Here is a 19015-nt window from a genome sequence, read left to right on the forward strand (position 1 = left end):
CAGAACATATACACTTGCCGTTGAGTAGTGTGTAGGAAAAATAATATTCTGAGAAGCCTGCACAAAAGTTCCATGCAAATGGCTGCCTGGAAAAAAAGAGTGCTGTAGAGCACGATTACATGTAGCGCCAGCAATTTCTACATTCCCAGTGCAAATAAGACGTAGTATAGTGAGTCATTATCGGGCAGGTTCAGCTCTAATTCCGCTTGAGTAACAAAAAATATAGCGTACACACCGTGTCGTGTTCCGTCAAGTGAAATGGCCCACGGCAAAAATCATAGCAGGTTAAATCAAGGAAAAAACGAATATTTCTGTTCGGGGTTCATCTTGGATCCTTTCGGACAGCTGTACACACGGGCGAACGTTGCAGAATTCCGAACGATCTTGTTGCAGTCCGCCGCGATGAGGCTCTCGTAACCAGGACGGCCGCATGTCAGGTAGCAGAGCGTCATGAAGAAGACTCTGTCCTCCGGCAGCTGTTCACCAAGCCCCAGGGGCCCGTCCTCACCCCCGAGGTGCGACTTCTTGAGCGCAGCGTAGGCTACCTCCACGGCTGGTACCTCGGGGAAGACGCTCTCGTTGTTCGCGCCGTGGTGGCACTGGGCCCTGGCCTTAAACTCTCCCATCACATCCGCGGAAATGATGGTATCCTCGATCGCGGTACCGTTGTATGAAAACCTGATGCCTGTGGCGTCTATGGCCTTGACCATTTGCATGGCCATCAGGAAGAAGATACCGCCGTACAGCATGGCCCTGGTACCGTTGCTGTAGAATGCCGGTGCTGCGGCAGCGCCGAGCGCAAGCTCCACAGAGTTGGTGAAGTCCTCGTAGCTTGCGTAGTACGGAGAGTTGTTGCCCGGCAGCATCAAAGCCTCGTCGTATTCTGGAGTCCTGTTAACCCGGGCCGCGGCCACGCGCGTCTTGATCCAGTATTGAGTGTACGACGGCTCCTCCTGCGGAAAGTCTGCGAAAAGCCTTTTCAGCTCGTCGCCACTGAGAAGGGACTCCGCCGGCCAAAGAGCCTTCTTCACGGATGAGAGTTTCCGACTCGCATGCGACTTGCTCTCGTCGTCCATCCAACTCGAGGTGTTGACCCGCTCAACGGCCGCCAGGACAAGGCTCTCGAAGCCGCTGTCGATGGTCTCTCGGTCTCGCGCCGAGAAGCGGGCAAAATAAGCTAGTGTGGAAATGAGGACCTTGAAGGAGCTTTCCACATTGGAAGCGCAGTAGGTCGGAAGAAACAGCGCGGCTCTCTCCTTGCTGCCAGTGTAGCTCACGAGGAGGGAGTAGTCAGTGCAAATACCAAAGTATTGCACAACGAGCCAGGATACATGTCTGTTCAGCTTCTGCTTTCCGTACTTCGCCATCAGCGTGGCGACTGTCTCTAGGTAGGAGACGTCGGCACTAAGAATCTTGTCCTCCGTGGTGAGTTTCGGGTGGAGCAGCATACCATACTGGAAATCATCGGCCCATTCGGTGGCAGAAGCATTGATTACGTGCGCACCGATCTCGCCGAAGGAGAATGCCGCAGGCCGTGGTGCCGAAGACTTGGCCGCGGCAATCAGCGTTGTTATCACCTCTGATTCCATGGCGCGGATCTCGTTGACGACGCTTTCGTCTACCGATGGTCGACTGGCGCTGTCTGGATAGAGTAGGACAAGGAACTGCTTCCAGTAATCGATGTAGTGTTGGGAGACTAACCTGTGGTGATTCAACATAATTGGCAGGATCTGGCTTTGCCTGATCAATATGTGCCGTCTTCCGGAGGGAGTTGGCTGCAGCTTGTTTACGGTGATCCAGAATGGCCACTGCCATTGATAACTCAGGCCGACGAGCAGGCCAAGCGGCGGTTGCAGGTCCTCGGGTAGTTCGGGCCAGCTTAACCCATTCTGGTGCAGCATGGTGTGGACCAACGCCACCTGCGACTGGTCGTAAGGGTAGCTGTCCTGGCACATCTTGTACATGGCCAGAGGCTTGCGTCCGGCGGAAAACTTGAGCGAACCCGTGGCCAGAGTGTCCGGGAAGCGGTCAAACCATGTGAACCGGAGTTCGTCCAAGACGGAAGAAGCGAGGTCGCGGTGATTCTTGGAGGGCTCCCACGCGGAACAAACAAACGCCTCGAAGTCTTCGCAGGGATCCAGAGTCCAGTTGATGCGTGCGGTAAGAAGCGCCGCATGGCGGCGGCAGTCTTCAGTGTTGCACAGTCTGTATTCGCTCCGATGCTGTCTTGAGACGAGTACAAGGAAGTATGCGAAGGAGAGGATGGCGCAGACTCCGAGCCACGCGACGCCGATTTCAACTTTGGTCAGGGTGAACTTTTTCTTTACCGTAAAGGACTCGCGGACCGGGCTCGGAGTTCTCGCCTGAGAAGAGAAAAAAACTTCAGTTGAAGGGGCAGAGTAGGAACGCTGGAAACGGTTTTTTCTATGTATGCCGCAGCGGTGGCTTAGCGGTTTGAGCATCGGCAGCGCATTCGGGAGGTGCAGGGTTCGATCCCCAATGCGGCCGGTTAACCACCGGTGACACAATGGAATCTCCCCCTGGCCTGGTGCTCGATTTTTCAGGGTGAAATGCTTGGTACATTGGTCTTTGACCGCACCTTGAGTGAACGAAGACACCCTGCGCCATGGCCCTCTTTGGCAGCAGACGCCCTTTGCGCAATAAAAACAATCATCATCATCAGCTTATTCTATAGAGGCCAACCAGAGGGCCGACGAAGTAGCTCTTGAGCACACGAACCGAGCGCTTCAACACGCGGCCCCCGAGGAGTTCTTCGCGGGTAGTCCCGGAGTATTCGGAGATCTTTAATTATTACAGAGGAATGAGGGCAAAGTATCCTCCCCCAAAAAAACCTCTTAAATCAACAAGGAGGAGTATACTGGCGGCAACTGCAAACGGAAACCTTTGTGATCTTACATATACTAAGCAAAATGTACCCGGGTCAATGCAGGGACATATGCCCATGGTTTGGGGCCAAACCCACCCTATATCGTATCACATGGGAATGCAAAGAAACGAGGCTTTCCATAGAATACAAAATCCGAATGCGGAACAGTGGGAGAGTTTGCTCTCCAGCGGCAACCCGGTTCTCCAGAGAGAACTGGTCATCCATGCCCAGCGAGCAACCAAGCTCAGCGGTGCCCAGGAATACGGGCGCCGACCTCTGTCGACCGTAATAACTTGTACAATAGAGCAAATAAATTACATCCTATCCTATCGTATCTTTAGTTCCAAGAAACTACTGCGCTCACGAAATAAACATCCGCACAGATGTCTTTTGCAACTATGACGAGTAAAAGCTGTTTCCATGTATTAAGTGGGCAAAGGTTGGAAAATATTTCACCCATATTGGACAAGTTGTACCAGCAAAAAAAAAAGCGAAAAAATTCCAAGTACAATCGTCCACAGCAAAACTACCCAAAGAGCGAGTAATCCGTGATAAATAATCGTGAAGAAAAAGATTATTTCAGAAAAGCACTGCGACTCATGTCTACTTTCATGCGAAGTGGTGGGCAGTAAAATAAGATTTTAACGAAACCTTGAGATCTATTGGTAGCCATTATATTGCCGCGTTTCCACCAGCAGCCGCTGGGCGCCTGCTCTTCGCAAGTCTCGTGCACCGGCGAGTGAAAGAGGAAGGAGCTCGGTGTCGGCTTTCTCTGGGTGCTGTGCTCTTGGCTTGCTCTCCGGTGCCGTCCAGGTCAACCCCCACTAAAGGGGCCCTGCACCATAATCTGAGTGCATTGTTTTACTTGCTTGTTGTAATTGTTGAGTTATGGCGACGCTATTGCCACCGGTCATAACACGCATATTTCTGTATTTAATATTTTAAGTTGCTCGAGAATCAAAATCATGGCACTGACGGCGTCGGCACACAGCGGTGGTCTTTTGCATTTTTGCAGCGGATATGACTTCAGCTGGCGCGCGATTATGATTGGATGAACAACTAATAAGCTAATTGTGTTCGTGAGCAAAAATATGTTATGTTTTGTTGTGTCCTTTTATATTGTCACAGAAGCAGGTAGGCAGGTTTATATTTGCCACAACGTCCAAGCGCCAGCGGAAACGGCCCGGCCGGCTGACCGACTAGCGAGCGAGCTCTCGGGCGAAGAGCGCGCGCCAGCCTCCTGAGCGCGACTACTGGGCGGCGCCAGTAATGCGTTGCGGCATTGCCCCTCCCGGTGGAAAAAACATCGTCCCGATGCTACGACGCGAGGTCAAGCAGAAGCGTAGGCTTGACCTAGCGGGCGTGGAAGGGCTTCATCCTGGCAACGTGTACGACTTCCGACTGTGTTTGCCGTCGGGACGTACGAACAGTTCCTTGCGGAATCACTTCGTAGGTGACGTCGCTGAGTTTGCGCAGCACTTCGTACGGGCCGAAGTAGCGGCGCAGAAGCTTCTCGGAGCGACCCCGCTTGCGAACAGGAACCCACACCCAGACTTGATCGCCAGGGTTGTAAATGACCTCCCTGTGACGAAGGTTATAGCTTTGAGCGTCTTTAAGCTGCTGCGTCCGGAGTCTCATTCGAGCTAGCTGACGGGCGGCCTCAGCGTGCTGGACGGATTGGTCAGCGCCGGCAACTGATGGGAGGGCGACATCGGGCAGTAACATTGCATCCAGCATGGTAACGGCTTCGCGACCGTACACCAAACGAAACGGGGTGGAGCGGGTCGTTTCCTGGACTGCGGTATTATACGAAAATGTTGCATACGGTAGTACCTGGTCCCAGTTCTTATGGTCTTCGTCGACGTACACTGAAAGCATATCGGCGATGGTCTTATTGAGTCGCTCAGTAAGGCCATTCGTCTGAGGATGGTAAGCTGTTGTTCTGCAATGACAAGTGCCACTGAGCCGCATAACTTCCTGGGTTAGAGCTGAAGTAAATGCAGTGCCTCTGTCAGTTAAAACGACCGCAGGGGCACCATGACGAAGGACTAGGTTAAAGATGAAAAAGTTCGCAATATCAGTAGAAGTGCTGCTGGGAAGAGCTTTGGTTTCACAATAGCGGGTGAGGTAATCAGTGGCGACTAAAATGTAGCGGTTGCCCAATGATGACGTAGGAAACGGCCCAAGCAAGTCCATACCGACTTGGTGAAAGGGTACTCGAGGAGGACCAATAGGCTGCAGCAGACCGGCCGGCTAGACAGGCGGCGTCTTCCGACGTTGGCAATCACGGCACGTCTTAACATAGCGCTGGACAATAGCAGCAAGCTTGGGCCAGTAGTACTTTTGTCGTACGCGAGCCAAGGTCCGTGAGAAACCGAGATGGCCGGCAGAAAGCTCGTCGTGGCATGCCTGCAAAACGTCGGGACGGAGCGGCGTTCGGACCACCAGCAGGTACTGAATGCCTGTGGAAGCGTAGTTTTTCTTGTAAAGGACGCCGTCCCGCAAGCAGAACGACGACAGGCCACGCGTAAAAAGGCGAGGTGGCGATGAGGCGGTTCCCTCGAAGTAATCGATGAGGGGCCGCAGTTCGGTGTCATCTCGCTGTTGTTGAGCGAGATCAGGCGTCGTGAGAGCGCCGAGAAAAACGGAGTCATCTGTTGCAAGTGAAGAACACGGGATAGGCGCTCGGGATAGACAGTCAGCGTCACTGTGTTTCTTGCCGGACTTGTACAGAATAGTGACGTCGAACTCCTGCAAGCGGAGACTCCAGCGGGCTAAGCGGCCAGAAGGATCTTTAAGGTTTGCTAGCCAGCAGAGAGAGTGGTGATCACTGACCACTCTAAACGGCCGACCATACAAATACGGCCGAAAATTTGTCACCGCCCACACAATTGCAAGGCACTCCTTTTCGGTAGTAGAATAATTCGCTTCGGCACGAGAGAGGGTGTGACTGGCGTAAGCAATGACCCGCTCAGCACCATCTTGCCACTGAACGAGAACTGCTCCGAGGCCAACGTTACTGGCGTCGGTATGCAATGCTGTATCCGCCTCCTCGTCGAAGTGGCCAAGTATGGGCGTTGTTTGAAGGCGTGTGCGAAGCTCCTTGAAAGCCCTTTGCTGCTCGTCGGCCCAGATGAAAGGTTGGTCGTCCTTTGTTAGACGAGTCAGTGGTTCGGCTATCCGGGAGAAGTCATGGACAAAGCGTCTGTAATATGCACAGAGGCCCAAAAACCGTCGAACAGAACTTTTATCAGTAGGAGTCGGGAAAGCAGCTACGGCAGCCGTCTTCTCTGGATCAGGGCTAATACCCTCAGCGCTGACGACATGGCCCAGAAACTTCAGCTGTTGGAATGCAAAGTGTCATTTTTGCGGTTTTAGTGAGAGGCCGGCCGCGCGGATGGCATTTAGGACGGCCGTCAAGCGCTTCAGATGCTCGTCGTAAGTCGCAGAGAAAATTACGACGTCGTCAAGGTAGACGAGGCACGTCTGCCATTTGAGGCCGGCTAGGACAGTGTCCATCATTCTTTGGAAGGTCGCGGGCGCGGAGCACAAACCAAAGGGAAGCACCTGAAATTCGTAGAGGCCGTCAGGAGTAATGAACGCCGTCTTTTCACGATCACGTTCATCGACTTCGATCTGCCAATAGCCACTGCGTAGATCGAGCGATGAAAAGTATCGGGCATGGCGGAGTCGGTCGAACGAGTCGTCGATTCGAGGCAGTGGGTAGACGTCTTTTTTTGTAATTTTGTTGAGCCTCGTGTAGTCGACGCAGAGTCTGAGTGTTCCATCCTTTTTAGCGACCAGCACAACAGGCGAGGCCCATGGGCTTGTGGACGGTTGGATCACTTCATCGCGAAGCATTTCATCAACTTGCGCCCGAATAGCCTCGCGTTCCTTAGTCGACACTTGGTAGGGGTGTTGGCGGATAGGGCGTTCGGTGGGGTCAACTATAATGCGATGCTTTGCTACTGACGTCTGTCACACCTTGGACTTGACGGCAAAGCAGTCATGGTAAGAGTCAAGAATTGCTTGAAGGCGGCGTTTCCGGTCAAAAGGCACAGCAGGATTCACGTCAGTTCGAACTGTATGGCCAGTGCTCTCGGGAGGGTTCTTGTTGAGCAACGATAGGGCGCAGTGGGCTGAGGGCTCGCCGACTTCATCAAAGTAGGCGATAGCTGCCCCTTGCGGTAAATGGCGGTATTCGGCGCTAAAGTTCGTTAAAAGCAGTTCAGTTCGCTTATGACTCAAGGAAATGACCCCACGAGCGACACAGACTTGTAGGCTCAACAATAAATTCACATTCATTTCCGCGAGGCCTTGAAGGGCGGGAGGGTTGTCGCAGTGCACTGTAACAAACTTGCTGGTGCGTGGAGGTAGTGTGACATGATCATCGCATACCCGGAAAACTGGCCTGTCTGTTGTGTAGTCGTCGGAAACTGCGCACCTCCACCAAAATGTCACAGAAGCAGGTAGGCAAGTTTATATTTGCCACAACGTCCAAGCGCCAGCGGAAACGGCCCGGCCGGCTGACCGACTAGCGAGCGAGCTCTCGGGCGAAGAGCGCGCGCCAGCCTCCTGAGCGTGACTACTAGGCGGCTCCAGTAATGCGTTGCGGCAATATTAAATTGAAAAAAACTAGCATCTTTTCTTACGCAAAAGCATTTCAAAGCTTGTTAGAAAAAAAAAAGCCCCAGCAGAGGCGCTGGCTATTACTTTGCATCAAAGAACTTCGTGGCCTCCTGCTGCACCGCTCTGCCCAAGCTCCGCCCACAACCGGTGTCGCACTTCGCCGCCGTGCATCAGTGCCTGAGCGCTGCTTGGCTTGGTATACAAATATCGCAAGGAAAGACAAGATCGTCTTGTTATCAGAAAGACTGCCAGCTATACTCGAGCAGCGACAATGCATGCCTGCTTATGTTGCGAGCTTACGGTAACGGCACCGCTCGCGGGCGCTCCGGGCGACGAGCTCTGCTGCTGCCTGGCTGCCGTGGTCGTCGCTAGGCCTATAGCTCGTTTCGCGTCGAAGCCGCAGCGGCCGGCGCTTCGGAAGGCGCCTGCGCTATAACAAAAGGCCTACTCTTCGCACCGCTTTTCTGTCAACAGCATTATCTCGCAATAAAATAATAGCGTGGTCAATTTCCGCTACGCCCTCAGCAGCGGAGCTAGCGGGCGCCAGTCGAGCCGGACCCCGTCGGGTCAGAGGCAGCTGCGAGGCGGTTCTCGCAACAAATTCGCTCGTGCCACAGTTGTCCCTTTTACCAGCAACTCGGTATTGGTCAGTGACCCAGAAAAATGATATATTTCACATTTTCCTATCCCAGGCTTTATTATTTACGTCAAGAACACTCTTTAGCTCGTTTTTATGACGCCGGCAGGCGGGATCCCGTCTGCCGGCGTCCAGGCTGGCCGGCCGGCAGGCTCGGCTTACTTCACGTTCGCACAAGAAAATACAAAAACAGCCATGCTACCTGAAAGGATGCTTTCTAGATTCGAGCAACGACAGCATGCCTGTACTAGAGTGGAGCTTTCGTCTCCTTCGCTCCGTCTCAGTCTAGCGCCCACGTGCTTGTAACCATGGAAACGACGCCGTCAGCGGAAACGTGTTACAGCGACCAGGAAACCATGAGAAGCTATCTTCCGGGACGTTGTGGTGACGTCCTCGTGCACGCTGTTTCGATTGGTCTCGCCGCGTGTCGTCATTGGGTGAGCGACACGGCAAAGAGAAGACCGGGCAAATTTGAGTCGAGGGAAATTTTTGTTTGCTTGTATTTTGAAAATTCATTCCTTAATAACTCCCGTTCTAGTGCACCGATTCCAGTAATTCTTTTTGATTCGGTATCTGCGTGTCATGAAGAAATCATCTAAAGCATATGAAAAAAGCGTTTCGGTTACAAGCCCCAACGGCTACGTAATATTTAGTAAATCGCGGTGCAGCTTGTAAAACATAGCAGTCTTAGCACTGAAATGGCCTATCCCCTATCACAACCGTACACATCCCACGAACAGCCATTACATATCTGCACTTAGTCAGTTGATAGGGCCGAATATACGGCTTTCTACATAGCGCAAGCTGCATAAAGAGTTGTATTACAACCCTTCATGCAATACAGCAAACGATAAGGCGCGTCGACTAGGCACCTTGTCCACAAAAAAGTGCTTTCACTTATTGCATGATACTTTAGCATGTTCGCTGGTGTCCTGCGCTCAGAGTACAAGAAAGGGTATATCTGGTTGGGGCAGTGGAGATTCTGTTCTCGTTGCTGTACACATTAACGCTGAAAAAATACCTGCGTCTATTTTCACCTGTAATGTTGAAGGACGCCGCATCACAAATTTCCTCCAGCAAGATTTTTGTTTTTTGATGCGGTTTGTAGAAACTGAGTTATCTGTAGTCGAATTTTGAATTTCAGCGTCTTCGCGCCTTGCCCTCTCCTCTCGCCACTGTCTGTACGTTGAAAGGTCGGCACTTCTCCGCCAACCCCAGATATTTTCGTTGACCGTGTTGAAGCCTGGTAAGCTGCAAGCTTTATATCCCGTCCACGATGGCGTCATCCTGTGCGCTCTAGTTATTTTTAATGCTACACTAGGCAGGCAGCGGTTGCACTACCAAGAGCTATATGACGTCACCCTGCGTGATTTAGTCATTCTTAATGCTAGCCTAGACCTTTCACACAGGCTGGCAGTAGCTCCAATGCCGTGAGCTATATGGCTCCCCGGCTATGACGTCACTTTTCTCGCTCTCGCTCGCTGTTGTTCACGAGCGACATTCAAACACGCGTCAGTGTTTCATGCGTATATCAGCAAGAAATGAAACGCACACAAAACAACTGAGACATGAACAGAAAAATAACAAATTCTTAGGCAGGGGCAGCTCTGTACTAGCGGAGAGCAATGTCATTTCGAAAGCGCGAAGACTCTATCAACCTCGCATGGTTTATGGGGATTTTAACGACCCAAAGCGACTCGGGCTATGAGGGACGCCGTAGTGAAGGGTTCCGGACATTTCGACCACCTGGGGTTCTGTAATGCGCACTGACATCGCACAGTACACGGGCCTTTAGAATTTCGCTTCCATAGGAATACGACCACAGCGGCCGGGATCGAATCCGTGACTTTCGGGTCAGACGCCAAGCACCATAACCACTGAGCCACCGCGGCGGCCACAACCTCGCTTGTATTGGCTCTCTAGGAGCTAATATGTTGGAGTATTTGTGTTGCTTCCTCAGTTTTCTTGTTCGCCTTTCATTCGTTGCTGACAGCAAGTTATCGCGGGATCAAATGTGAGTTCTTCGACTAGTGAGTAGCCTGAGTAGCCTTTTGGGAATAGTGAGTAGCCCACCCTACTCACAATTTTCTCGAGACCGGAGAATGAGTCGATCACGTCCGCAGTCTTCTGTTTCCCGGAGACCGGTGAGGCTATATCCTGGCCACCGCTGTCGGGGGAACGGTTTTCGTCCTGGGAACGGGAATTCAACGACGTCAGTTCTGCGCCCGTGCAGAATGCGTTTTGCTCGCAACGACATGTTGAGGGTTTGAAATCCAACCTTTACACTTTCTGGCAAAGAAATAACGAGCAGCATGGTACAGAGGCAACCTCCAATGAGAGAACGACAACCAAAAACTACAGACAGCTCCAGGCAGTCACGGAAACCCGAACAAACAACTAAAAAAATTTGTAGGGCGCACTTAAGCTCCGCCTTGAGGCTGTGAGGCGATAGCACAATGGGTTAATTTCGATATATGCATAATGTCATTTTCTACTTTACATTCATAGAACCCTTGGAGTGGCGCAGGGGTTTAGTAATGCACCTCTCCCTTCGATGGCAGGTGCTCCCAGAGGTGGGCCTTGCGTAGCCCAAGTGGCCCTTCCCGAGCGACCAATCACTTAAGCTCCGCCTTAAGGGGATGACGCAATAGCGTAATGGTTTAATTCGAATATATGCGCAACTGGTCAATCTTTACATTCATATGTCCCTGGTAGTCCTCATATCGCTCCTGTCACAGTGGCGCAGGGATTAATGCGCCTCTGCTCTGCGATGGCAGGTGCTCCCGGTGGTGGACCTTGTGCGGCCCAGGCTGCTCTTCCCGAGAGACCAATCATTAACCTAACTGCCGCATGCCACGGTAGGCAGTTCGCTCACTATCCGGTGGGCAGGTTGTGATGACGTCGCAAGGTCACGTGACCTGGGCGGCCCACCTGCCTCCTAGGTTGCTTTCTGGGCACCACCTGCCAGCGTTATGATCGTGATTTTTCGGTCACAACGGCGGCAAAGCCAACGCCGGATATTCTGCGTAACGGGGCATTTAACGCCATAGCGTTGACATCCGGTCTAGTGCCTGTCGGGCTCCTTTCGAGTGGAGTGACCCTGCGGTGATGACGGAAATTTAAGCAGGCCTGCTAAAATAAGCGACGCAAGCAAAACAAAATATTTATGATGGGCGAAATCACTAAGGGGCGAATCATAAGGATGACAAAGCAGAGTGAAACCGTTGCTTCGCTTAACGCCGATTATGCCTATTCCGGCGCGTTAGTCTTTATTCACATGGTGGTTTTTATGTCGTTATCGGGTCACCTTGCAGTTCTACACGAAGATACGCTTATGTGGTTTGTTAATACACTGCAGTTTATTCAACTATTTTTTGCCTTGAATAAAATGGAGTGTAGACACAAAATTTTGGGCCGCCGCGGTGGCTCAGTGGCTATGGTGCTCGGCTACTGACCCGAAAGACGTGGGTTCGATCCCGGCCGCGGCGGCTGGAATTTCTTTGGAGGAGAAATTCTAGAGGCCCGTGTACTGTGCGATGTCAGTGCACGTTAAAGAACCCCAGGTGGTCGAAATTTCCGGAGCCCTCCACTACGGCGTCTCTCATAGCCTTAGTCGCTTTGGGACGTTAAACCCCATAAACCAAACCAAACCACAAAATTTTGGTTGCGTGCCATTGTGAAGGTCTGTGTACGGGAGGCCTAGGCATGGCCCAAAAGAACTCTCTCCATCGACTAGCACCAGAGACACTATGTCTGCCTTTAAAATTATCGCCCTGTACCGTCAGCGAAGGCGGTTGTGTGGAATGCGGCGGGCGCAGCAGAAAGACGTGCGAAGTAGCCAGAGGGCAAAAGAGGAGAGGCCGCGCGGGGCGCCCAACGCGACCACACGCATCCCTGCGGCCCGTTTTGCAGCGCGTCGCCAACTTCCCCCCCTTTGGCGCAGAGACAGGCATGTTTGTGCGTTTGTGTGTGCGCGCATGCCCGCCTGCAGACGGCCTTGTTGCGAGGTACGGGCTGTGGACTCGGAGAAGGCTAGGAGTTGGGTCTTTATTAAGGGAAGTTAACCAAAAAGAAAAGAGGGCCCCAGGCCCTTGGAAGGTACAGACTGTCTCCCCGGGCAGCTGCTCTCTTCCGCTGCTAAAGGAAGACTCCCTTTTTCCGTTGACGGCCAAGTTTTCGAATGCCGTGGTCGCGTGTCCAAGCCGCGGTTCTTGGAAGAGACCACCCCGAGTTCCGATGCGAGAAGAGAGAGGACAGCCGTGACCCTCATAAACATGTCAATTTCGAGAGGAGTGCGTCTTCGACTGAACATGAGCCCCGCGTTCGCGAAGAGGCCGGCACCCTGCGGCGCCGAGGGTAGGCCGAAACGCTCGCGGCGCAAACAGTTTCCCGGAGTTCGCGGGCCCACAGGCCTGCAGTGTCTTGCAACGCAACGGCCTTACTAATGGCTCGAGGTGGCGAGGGAGGCCGGCAAGTTAGCACCAGGAGGGCTCCCAGCAGAGCAGGCGAGGCGCGGGTTTAGGGGAACCGCTGCCCTCCGAGGGACACCTGATCCCCTTCGACCCATCCCCAACGGGGCCCTCGGCCTTCGCGACCGGCTCGGCCGCGGCTTCGTGGAAAAATCGGCGAGCGCCCGTGGTCGGCTGCATGAGCAGCGACGGCGAAAAACCGTTGGGCGAGGAGGACACCGAAGGAAAGAAAGAGAGTCCTCAGAGAGACGCGTTGGAGACAGAAGAGACTACGCAGAGGACGGGCAGAGGAGTGAAATAAAGCAACGATGCAGCGTTTATACGACTTTTTTTCATGCATCACATAACCTATCCTAAACTTTTTCGTCACAAAAATTGTACATTACTATAATTATACATTATAGAATTTATACAGTATTGTGCGTTTTTATTGTGAATATTTTCAAAAAATTTCCCGCCTCAACCGCTCCCTCGTTTGCGGTGAAACTGTACACAGAGCTTGCGTATTATGGTAACTTTTGTTTCGTAGCAAGTTTGAAAGTGGTACTTACTCGGTTCAGCCGTACTAGATGCGAAAACGTAATCGTCTGAGTGGAGATGGGTGAACCAAAACCCGAAAACAGTTTTTTCTCTGGTGGGCGATGGTGGCGCCATCTGTTTCCGGCAGTGGAAAGCCTCACGACAAGGCTCCGAGGCGAGCGTTCCAAGATGCGCGGTCCCTTTCAATATGCCGTTCCGGCATTGGCGTCCGTTTCAACTGTAACGCTTCCAAAATTTTCGGCTAACTGAGCAAAAAAAAATATCATAACAGCTGATTTAACGACTCTTTACCATTCAAAGGATATTGTTAGAAACGCTCACCTCGGCGCCTTCTAGTGACGCTTTCCACTGCAGAAAAGAGAAGGCGCCACTAACGCCCTTCAGAGAAAAAACTGCGTTTGCGGGTTTTGGCTCACCGATCTCAACGCAGACGATTACGTTTTCGCATCATGCACGGCTGAACTAAGTAAGTACCGTTCTAAAACTTCCTACGATACAAAAGTTACTTTAATACGCAAGCTCTGTGTGCAGTTTCACTGCAAACGAGCTAGCGGTCGAGGAAGAAATTTTTTTTTAAACATTCACGATAAAAACGCACAATACTGTACATTATTCTAGGCGAATAGCACGTGCCGATCTATGCATACTAATGCCTCATGCGTTCCTGCAATAAAAAAAAAACACGCAACCGAAAATACTGTGTCCGCACACTATAACAGGAATTTAATGGTTTTTCCGCAACTGGAAACTGAAGAAATCCTTGAGTGAGTAGTGCTTTATTACGGCGATCAAAGCTACATGCCCACATCTATAAGCACCTGATCCGCATTGTGGAGTACAATTTCTACACTTCGTTCGTAGATACTTAAGCGTAGATTTGGCACCGGATGCCATGTTCTCAAAATAATTTTGTCGTTCATTCAGCTAACCTTCCACCTGTGCTTGCCAGACAATTACTTCAGCCGAAAGAACCCTAACCGTGTCCTATCAAGCGAAATGGGTTACCTTATCTGGCCCGACAGCAGGCACGACGCTCGGCGGCGAATCTACACTCACCCTTGCGCTGTTTATGGCCGTCGCTCGCTGTGGAGAGGCTGCGCTGGATGCAAGCTGCTTGTGCTTCTGTTGTCCAGCTGAGGCCCGTGTAGAGGGCGCTGCTGCACCCAGCGATTCATCGTACTCGTGTTGGCCAGTGGCATCCACTGCACTTGTTTGCTGCTGAACGCCAGCGACAGCATCGGTAGCCGAAAGGACCTCGCAGGCAACGGCAGGGATTGGAGATACGCTACCGAGCGGGGATACCGCGGCCGAGGTAACTGGAGGAAAACCATCACGTGCATCCAATCCTGCCGCGGTCATCACAGATTCGCCACCGGCAGCGAACTCTGCTGCAGCGTTACTGCCCGAAATGCTCTTGTCGGCTACAGTGAGGACCGAAGGCGCGCCACGAAGTGGAGATACTGCTCCGGAGGAAATAGGAGGAAGGTCTTCGTGTGGCTCAGTGAATGTAGAAAGCGTCGAAGGCTTGTCACCGGGAGGGACATTAGCGGAAGTATTGGGGTCAGCAAGGACCTCCCTTGCCGCGGTGGACATTGGAGACGCGAGCGGGGACACCGCGGCCGAGGTAATGGGTGAAAGGTCATCCGGTGCTTCAGGGTCTGCCTTGGCCATCAGGGACCTTCCACCTGTACGGGACACAGCGGCACCCTTAGGGATTACGGTGGGGACTGGAGACGAGACACCAGCTGGGGACACCACGACCGATATAATGGGTAAATGGGTGTCTGGCGCTTCAGTGCCTGTCGTATGCGTTATATCCATGATATCTGCTGGGAAACTCTCGGGAGCACTTGGTGCCGATCGGCCCTCACAGGCTGCAGTGGGAACTGGAGATCCCTCCGGGGACACCGCTGCCGAGGTAATGGGCGAAATGCCATCGAGCGTTTCATTGCCTGCGATGGGCTTGACTGCCTTGCTCTCTGGAGAGAACCTTCCAGCGCCGTTGAAGGTCGAAAGGCCTCCAGAGGCTGCGGAACGTATGTTGGGGATGGTAGATGCGCCACCGGACGAGGATATTGCTTCAGATCTAGGGATCGAGAGACATTCGGGGGCTTCGACACCTGCCGTGGGCGTTAGCGAGGTTTCGATCGGATGGGACTTTGCGGTGGCATCTGCGGGTGAAAGGTCCTTGCGGGTGCCAGTCGTGGGCTTTGGAGAACTAAGCGCAGACTTTGGGGTGGGCTCTGGCTTGGTCGAGTGTCGGTACTGCTGGTGGCGCTTTTCTCCATGCCCGTGCTTTCCGCTGGTTTTCGGACTTGTCACCTGGAAAAATGTGCGTTAAGATGTAAGAGCTTTCGGTATTTGCTTATAAACTGAAAATACGGTTGAAGGCATCGCTTGATATGAGTGGTAGATTTATAATCTCTCGTGCGCGGACCACTAAGCTTGGCTCTAAAAGGCAACAGCATCGAACTTGAGGATGTTTAACGGGGATAGATGGTTTGGCTTCATAGTAAGAAATCACCGCAAACAGACACGGCAGAAAGAATGAAATGCACACACGCGACTCTGCCTCACTGATATTATTGTTTTTTTGTAGCGAAAACAGCAAATATAAAGCAAGAAAGGATGCGAGAAAACATAAAAAATCCGGCAACAAAACCGGGTTCTCCACTGAACCCGACACTGGGTCCTCCGCTGAAGAGAACCCATAACGCCATTGCGCACCAGTCCGGAGCTTGCTGTTGGTCGGAAATGAGGACCATAGGGAAAGGCTTATATGTGCAAACGGCTTATAAAAGGATACATAGGGACGCCTAATCCCATAATGTGTGGCAATACGATAACACTCAAGGCTGTGGATGATTTTGCCGCAAGTGATTGGCGGGGCTTTCAAGAAGCAGGTATATCCTATTCCCTTACAAAACCTGCCCCGGTTGGCAGGGGAAGTTTCACGCAGACGAACCTGGTCTGAAGATGTCAATGCCGGTCTGGTGACCTCCCTTCCCTCGAACCAAATGGGCATTCCTGGTCTATTGACGTCACTTCCGTTCATTTCCGGTAATTCACTGCCGGCCTGATGACGTCACGGTCCTCCAGCCAATGGGATTTCTGATCTCTGTTGACGCCATTGCCGGCAAGCCAATCCTATTTTTATGGACGACGCCGGGTTTTTATTGCGGTTAGCGTTCTATGCTATCGCATAACAAGGTTCACTACAAATGAGAGAGAGGATGCGACAAACCAGTTACCCACACCTTCGCTCCATCCTTGGGGCAAATTGTACGCATAAGACGCCTGTCCCGTCTTGTCCTCTCTTGTGAACGTTCCATTTGCGCCACGCATCTTTCTGTCGCCGTGAGCGAATTCACCCACAATCGCATACAACGTAAGAAATAATTTTGCTCTGACCCATTATAGTTAGGAGTTAGAACAAGTACACAGCTCAACCTGCTTTGGTGCTTCTTTTTCACTTGGGTGAAAGTAAACCGACAATGAAATCAGGCTGTGGGCGGTTAATATTTAAACATATGGCACATCTAGCGGCAGCTTATAAAGGAAAAAATTTGGTCGGCGCTTAAACCATAAGGGTACAATGTGATAACATTATACACATCCTTCCTGCGCAAGTATAGTCCTCCTCTTTTATGGATTCACGGATCACAGGGAGTTCTCATGCCAGTACTAGCGCACTGGAGCAGAGGTTAAGGGATGTGCCACTGCCTCGACAGGTGGCTGTTGGAAACTCGGCCGCCGGTGGAGCTTACGAGAACCATGAGCTCGCGTGAGACTGATCTCTGCACAAATGGTTTTTCCGGAGGCTATCTCTCTCTCGACCAATAAGCTGATACGCAGCGCCACGGTGGAAAGGTGGCACCTGCACTGAATTAATTTGAATCAATTTCGCTTCCACATGCATTGGTGTTCAGGTGCCAACAACCTGGTGGATAGGTGGACCAATTTCTTTTTTGTGACGTGGATGGACGGACGCCGGCTATTCCCTCGAACGCGACCTCTAATCCTATATCAAATCAAAATGAAGAAATTCCCACCTTGGGCTGTGAACCCGCAGTTGCGCCTGACGGTGAAGCCGGATGATCTGCCGCTGCTGGTCGCGCCACGTCCCGCGGGACTGACTGGACCGGACCCCTCCGCCGTTCGTGTCCTCTCGCTGGGGTCCTCGTTGCCGGTGATGCAGCGGATTCGCCCGGGTGCTGGCCAACGGCCTCTTCCGGGCCTGTCTTCTTGCGGGCTTTGTCGGCAACCGTAGGCTTCACGTCCGCCGCCTTGGAGGTCGTGGCGATCCGCGAAGGCGTGCGGCCCGGCACGGGGGACTTGGCGGTGGCGTCCTCTGTCCCACTGGACTGCCGTTGCTTCCCGCTGTGGCCGAGGCTTGTGCTCGGTTTGGGCATGGTGACCTGGGCGCGAAAGTTTATAGATGGCGGCAGTATAGCTGTTTAGACGTACGCGTAAAGGTGGGGCCAAGTAAAAAAAGTTACGATCCGTCAAGTCCAACTGAGGGAAAGCTTGAGGACAATTCACTATATGAAACTTGGGCAGAGTTGTCTGAATGAACAACACTACGTTATTTGGATTGTATTCTCTGTTAGGAGTAAACAGCTAGGCTAGAAAGAAGGTGTAGAAAGGAGGTGTAGAAAGAAGGTATAGAAATTGGTGTAGAATTGGTGTTAGAAAGGAGAGCATTTCAATTGCACTGCATGAAGAAATATGGAACGCTGGTTAACTTTGTACTAAATTGGTCAAAAGCTTTTTCTAACAAACACGTCATTCATTTTAGCTCTAAAACAAGAAGGCAGCGCCGCAACGTTAAGAAAAAACTCTCTTTGCGTGCGGTTCTGCAGTCGCGTTATGTGCTGCAAGAGAAAAATTGCAAGACAAGTTGAAGAAATCATGCGAGGAAAATTGCTGCCCCAAATCATTACGCTGATCTCGTTCGAAATGTTATAGCACAGGAGATACCATCACTATGGCGTAAAAGAGCGACGAAAATCATGGATCAAGGAATGAGCCTGCAGTGGCTTGTCGGAAACTGGAGCGCCGTTCTCTAATCTGCGCTTTGCGTTCAGGATCTGCCAAGGAACGTGGGAGGAACGCGAACGCCCGAACTTCACAACAAGTTGCCGCGCGACCTTCCGCGCGCCGTCGTCTTATGCTTCACCTGCGACGAGCCACGCCGCACATCTGAGATTAATCATTCGCGGCAATGCTGTGCGCAGCGCACAATATGTGGTCGGAGGCGTGGCAAGTTACCAACGTACTGCCTGGATTAGGGTAACCTTCCGGGAAACAAGAACAGGACGGGGGGCCCTAAATTGCCGACGAATATAAATGGCTGCGAATAAAGCGAGAAAGGTGCCGGTGCTCGTACCTCGCGTGAAGGGATGGTTGCGCTGCAGAAGGGGTGGGCAGACGTTGTTCCTTGCCTCTGAAGGAATGGCACGACCACGGTGGGGGATCCTCGACGGTCGCTTCTTCTTATTCTTCTTCTTGACCATTGTAGACATGGCACATACTCGCACCGGGCGATTCGCCAGGGTTTGATGGTTAATGCCAAGGAAACTCATACGGGGGATTGCGAGGAAAAGAGAGGCATATATCAGTGGAAATGTAAGATAATGAAATGAACGAAAACTAGAAGATAATTGACGAGAATAAAGGTAAAACAGTTTTGAAGAACGAGGAAAATAAACAAACAAAAATGCAGACTGTCGCTTGCTTCTCCTGCAAGGTTGCGGCGCTCAAGCCACAAACCTGCCGCGGCTCATCTCCGACCTCTTTGTTTTGGCTGCCTCGAGTGTCTTCGCAGCTATACTGCTGCCGCCAGAAGAATAT

At 52.1% G+C, this 19015-nt stretch overlaps 1 protein-coding gene across 1 annotated transcript; it reads right to left on the reverse strand.

The window, feature by feature from the left end:
• Positions 1 to 290: 290 nt before the first annotated feature.
• Positions 291 to 17574, reverse strand: LOC149332959 (endothelin-converting enzyme 1-like). Its single transcript, XM_089555937.1, has 4 exons — positions 17215 to 17574; positions 14168 to 15484; positions 10236 to 10343; positions 291 to 2363 (listed from the first exon to the last, which is right to left on the reverse strand). Exons 1-4 carry the CDS (start codon positions 17572 to 17574, stop codon positions 291 to 293), a joined length of 3858 nt encoding a protein of 1285 aa, XP_089412063.1.
• Positions 17575 to 19015: the final 1441 nt, after the last annotated feature.

This window comes from Amblyomma mixtum, chromosome 8, assembly GCF_055824585.1.
Source record: "Amblyomma mixtum isolate Tamu chromosome 8, ASM5582458v1, whole genome shotgun sequence".
In the NCBI taxonomy this organism is placed as follows: domain Eukaryota; kingdom Metazoa; phylum Arthropoda; class Arachnida; order Ixodida; family Ixodidae; genus Amblyomma; species Amblyomma mixtum.

Bases quoted from the DNA above. Each gene is read 5' to 3' on its own strand.
- LOC149332959 (XM_089555937.1), bottom strand. From the start codon at position 17,574: ATGCCCAAACCGAGCACAAGCCTCGGCCACAGCGGGAAGCAACGGCAG. The intron at 15,485-17,214 runs GTGGGAATTTCT...ACATTTTTCCAG, and splicing joins CTGCGGGTTCACAGCCCAAG to GTGACAAGTCCGAAAACCAG. The intron at 2,364-10,235 runs GTGAGTAGGGTG...TTCTCTTCTCAG, and splicing joins TCTCCGGTCTCGAGAAAATT to GCGAGAACTCCGAGCCCGGT.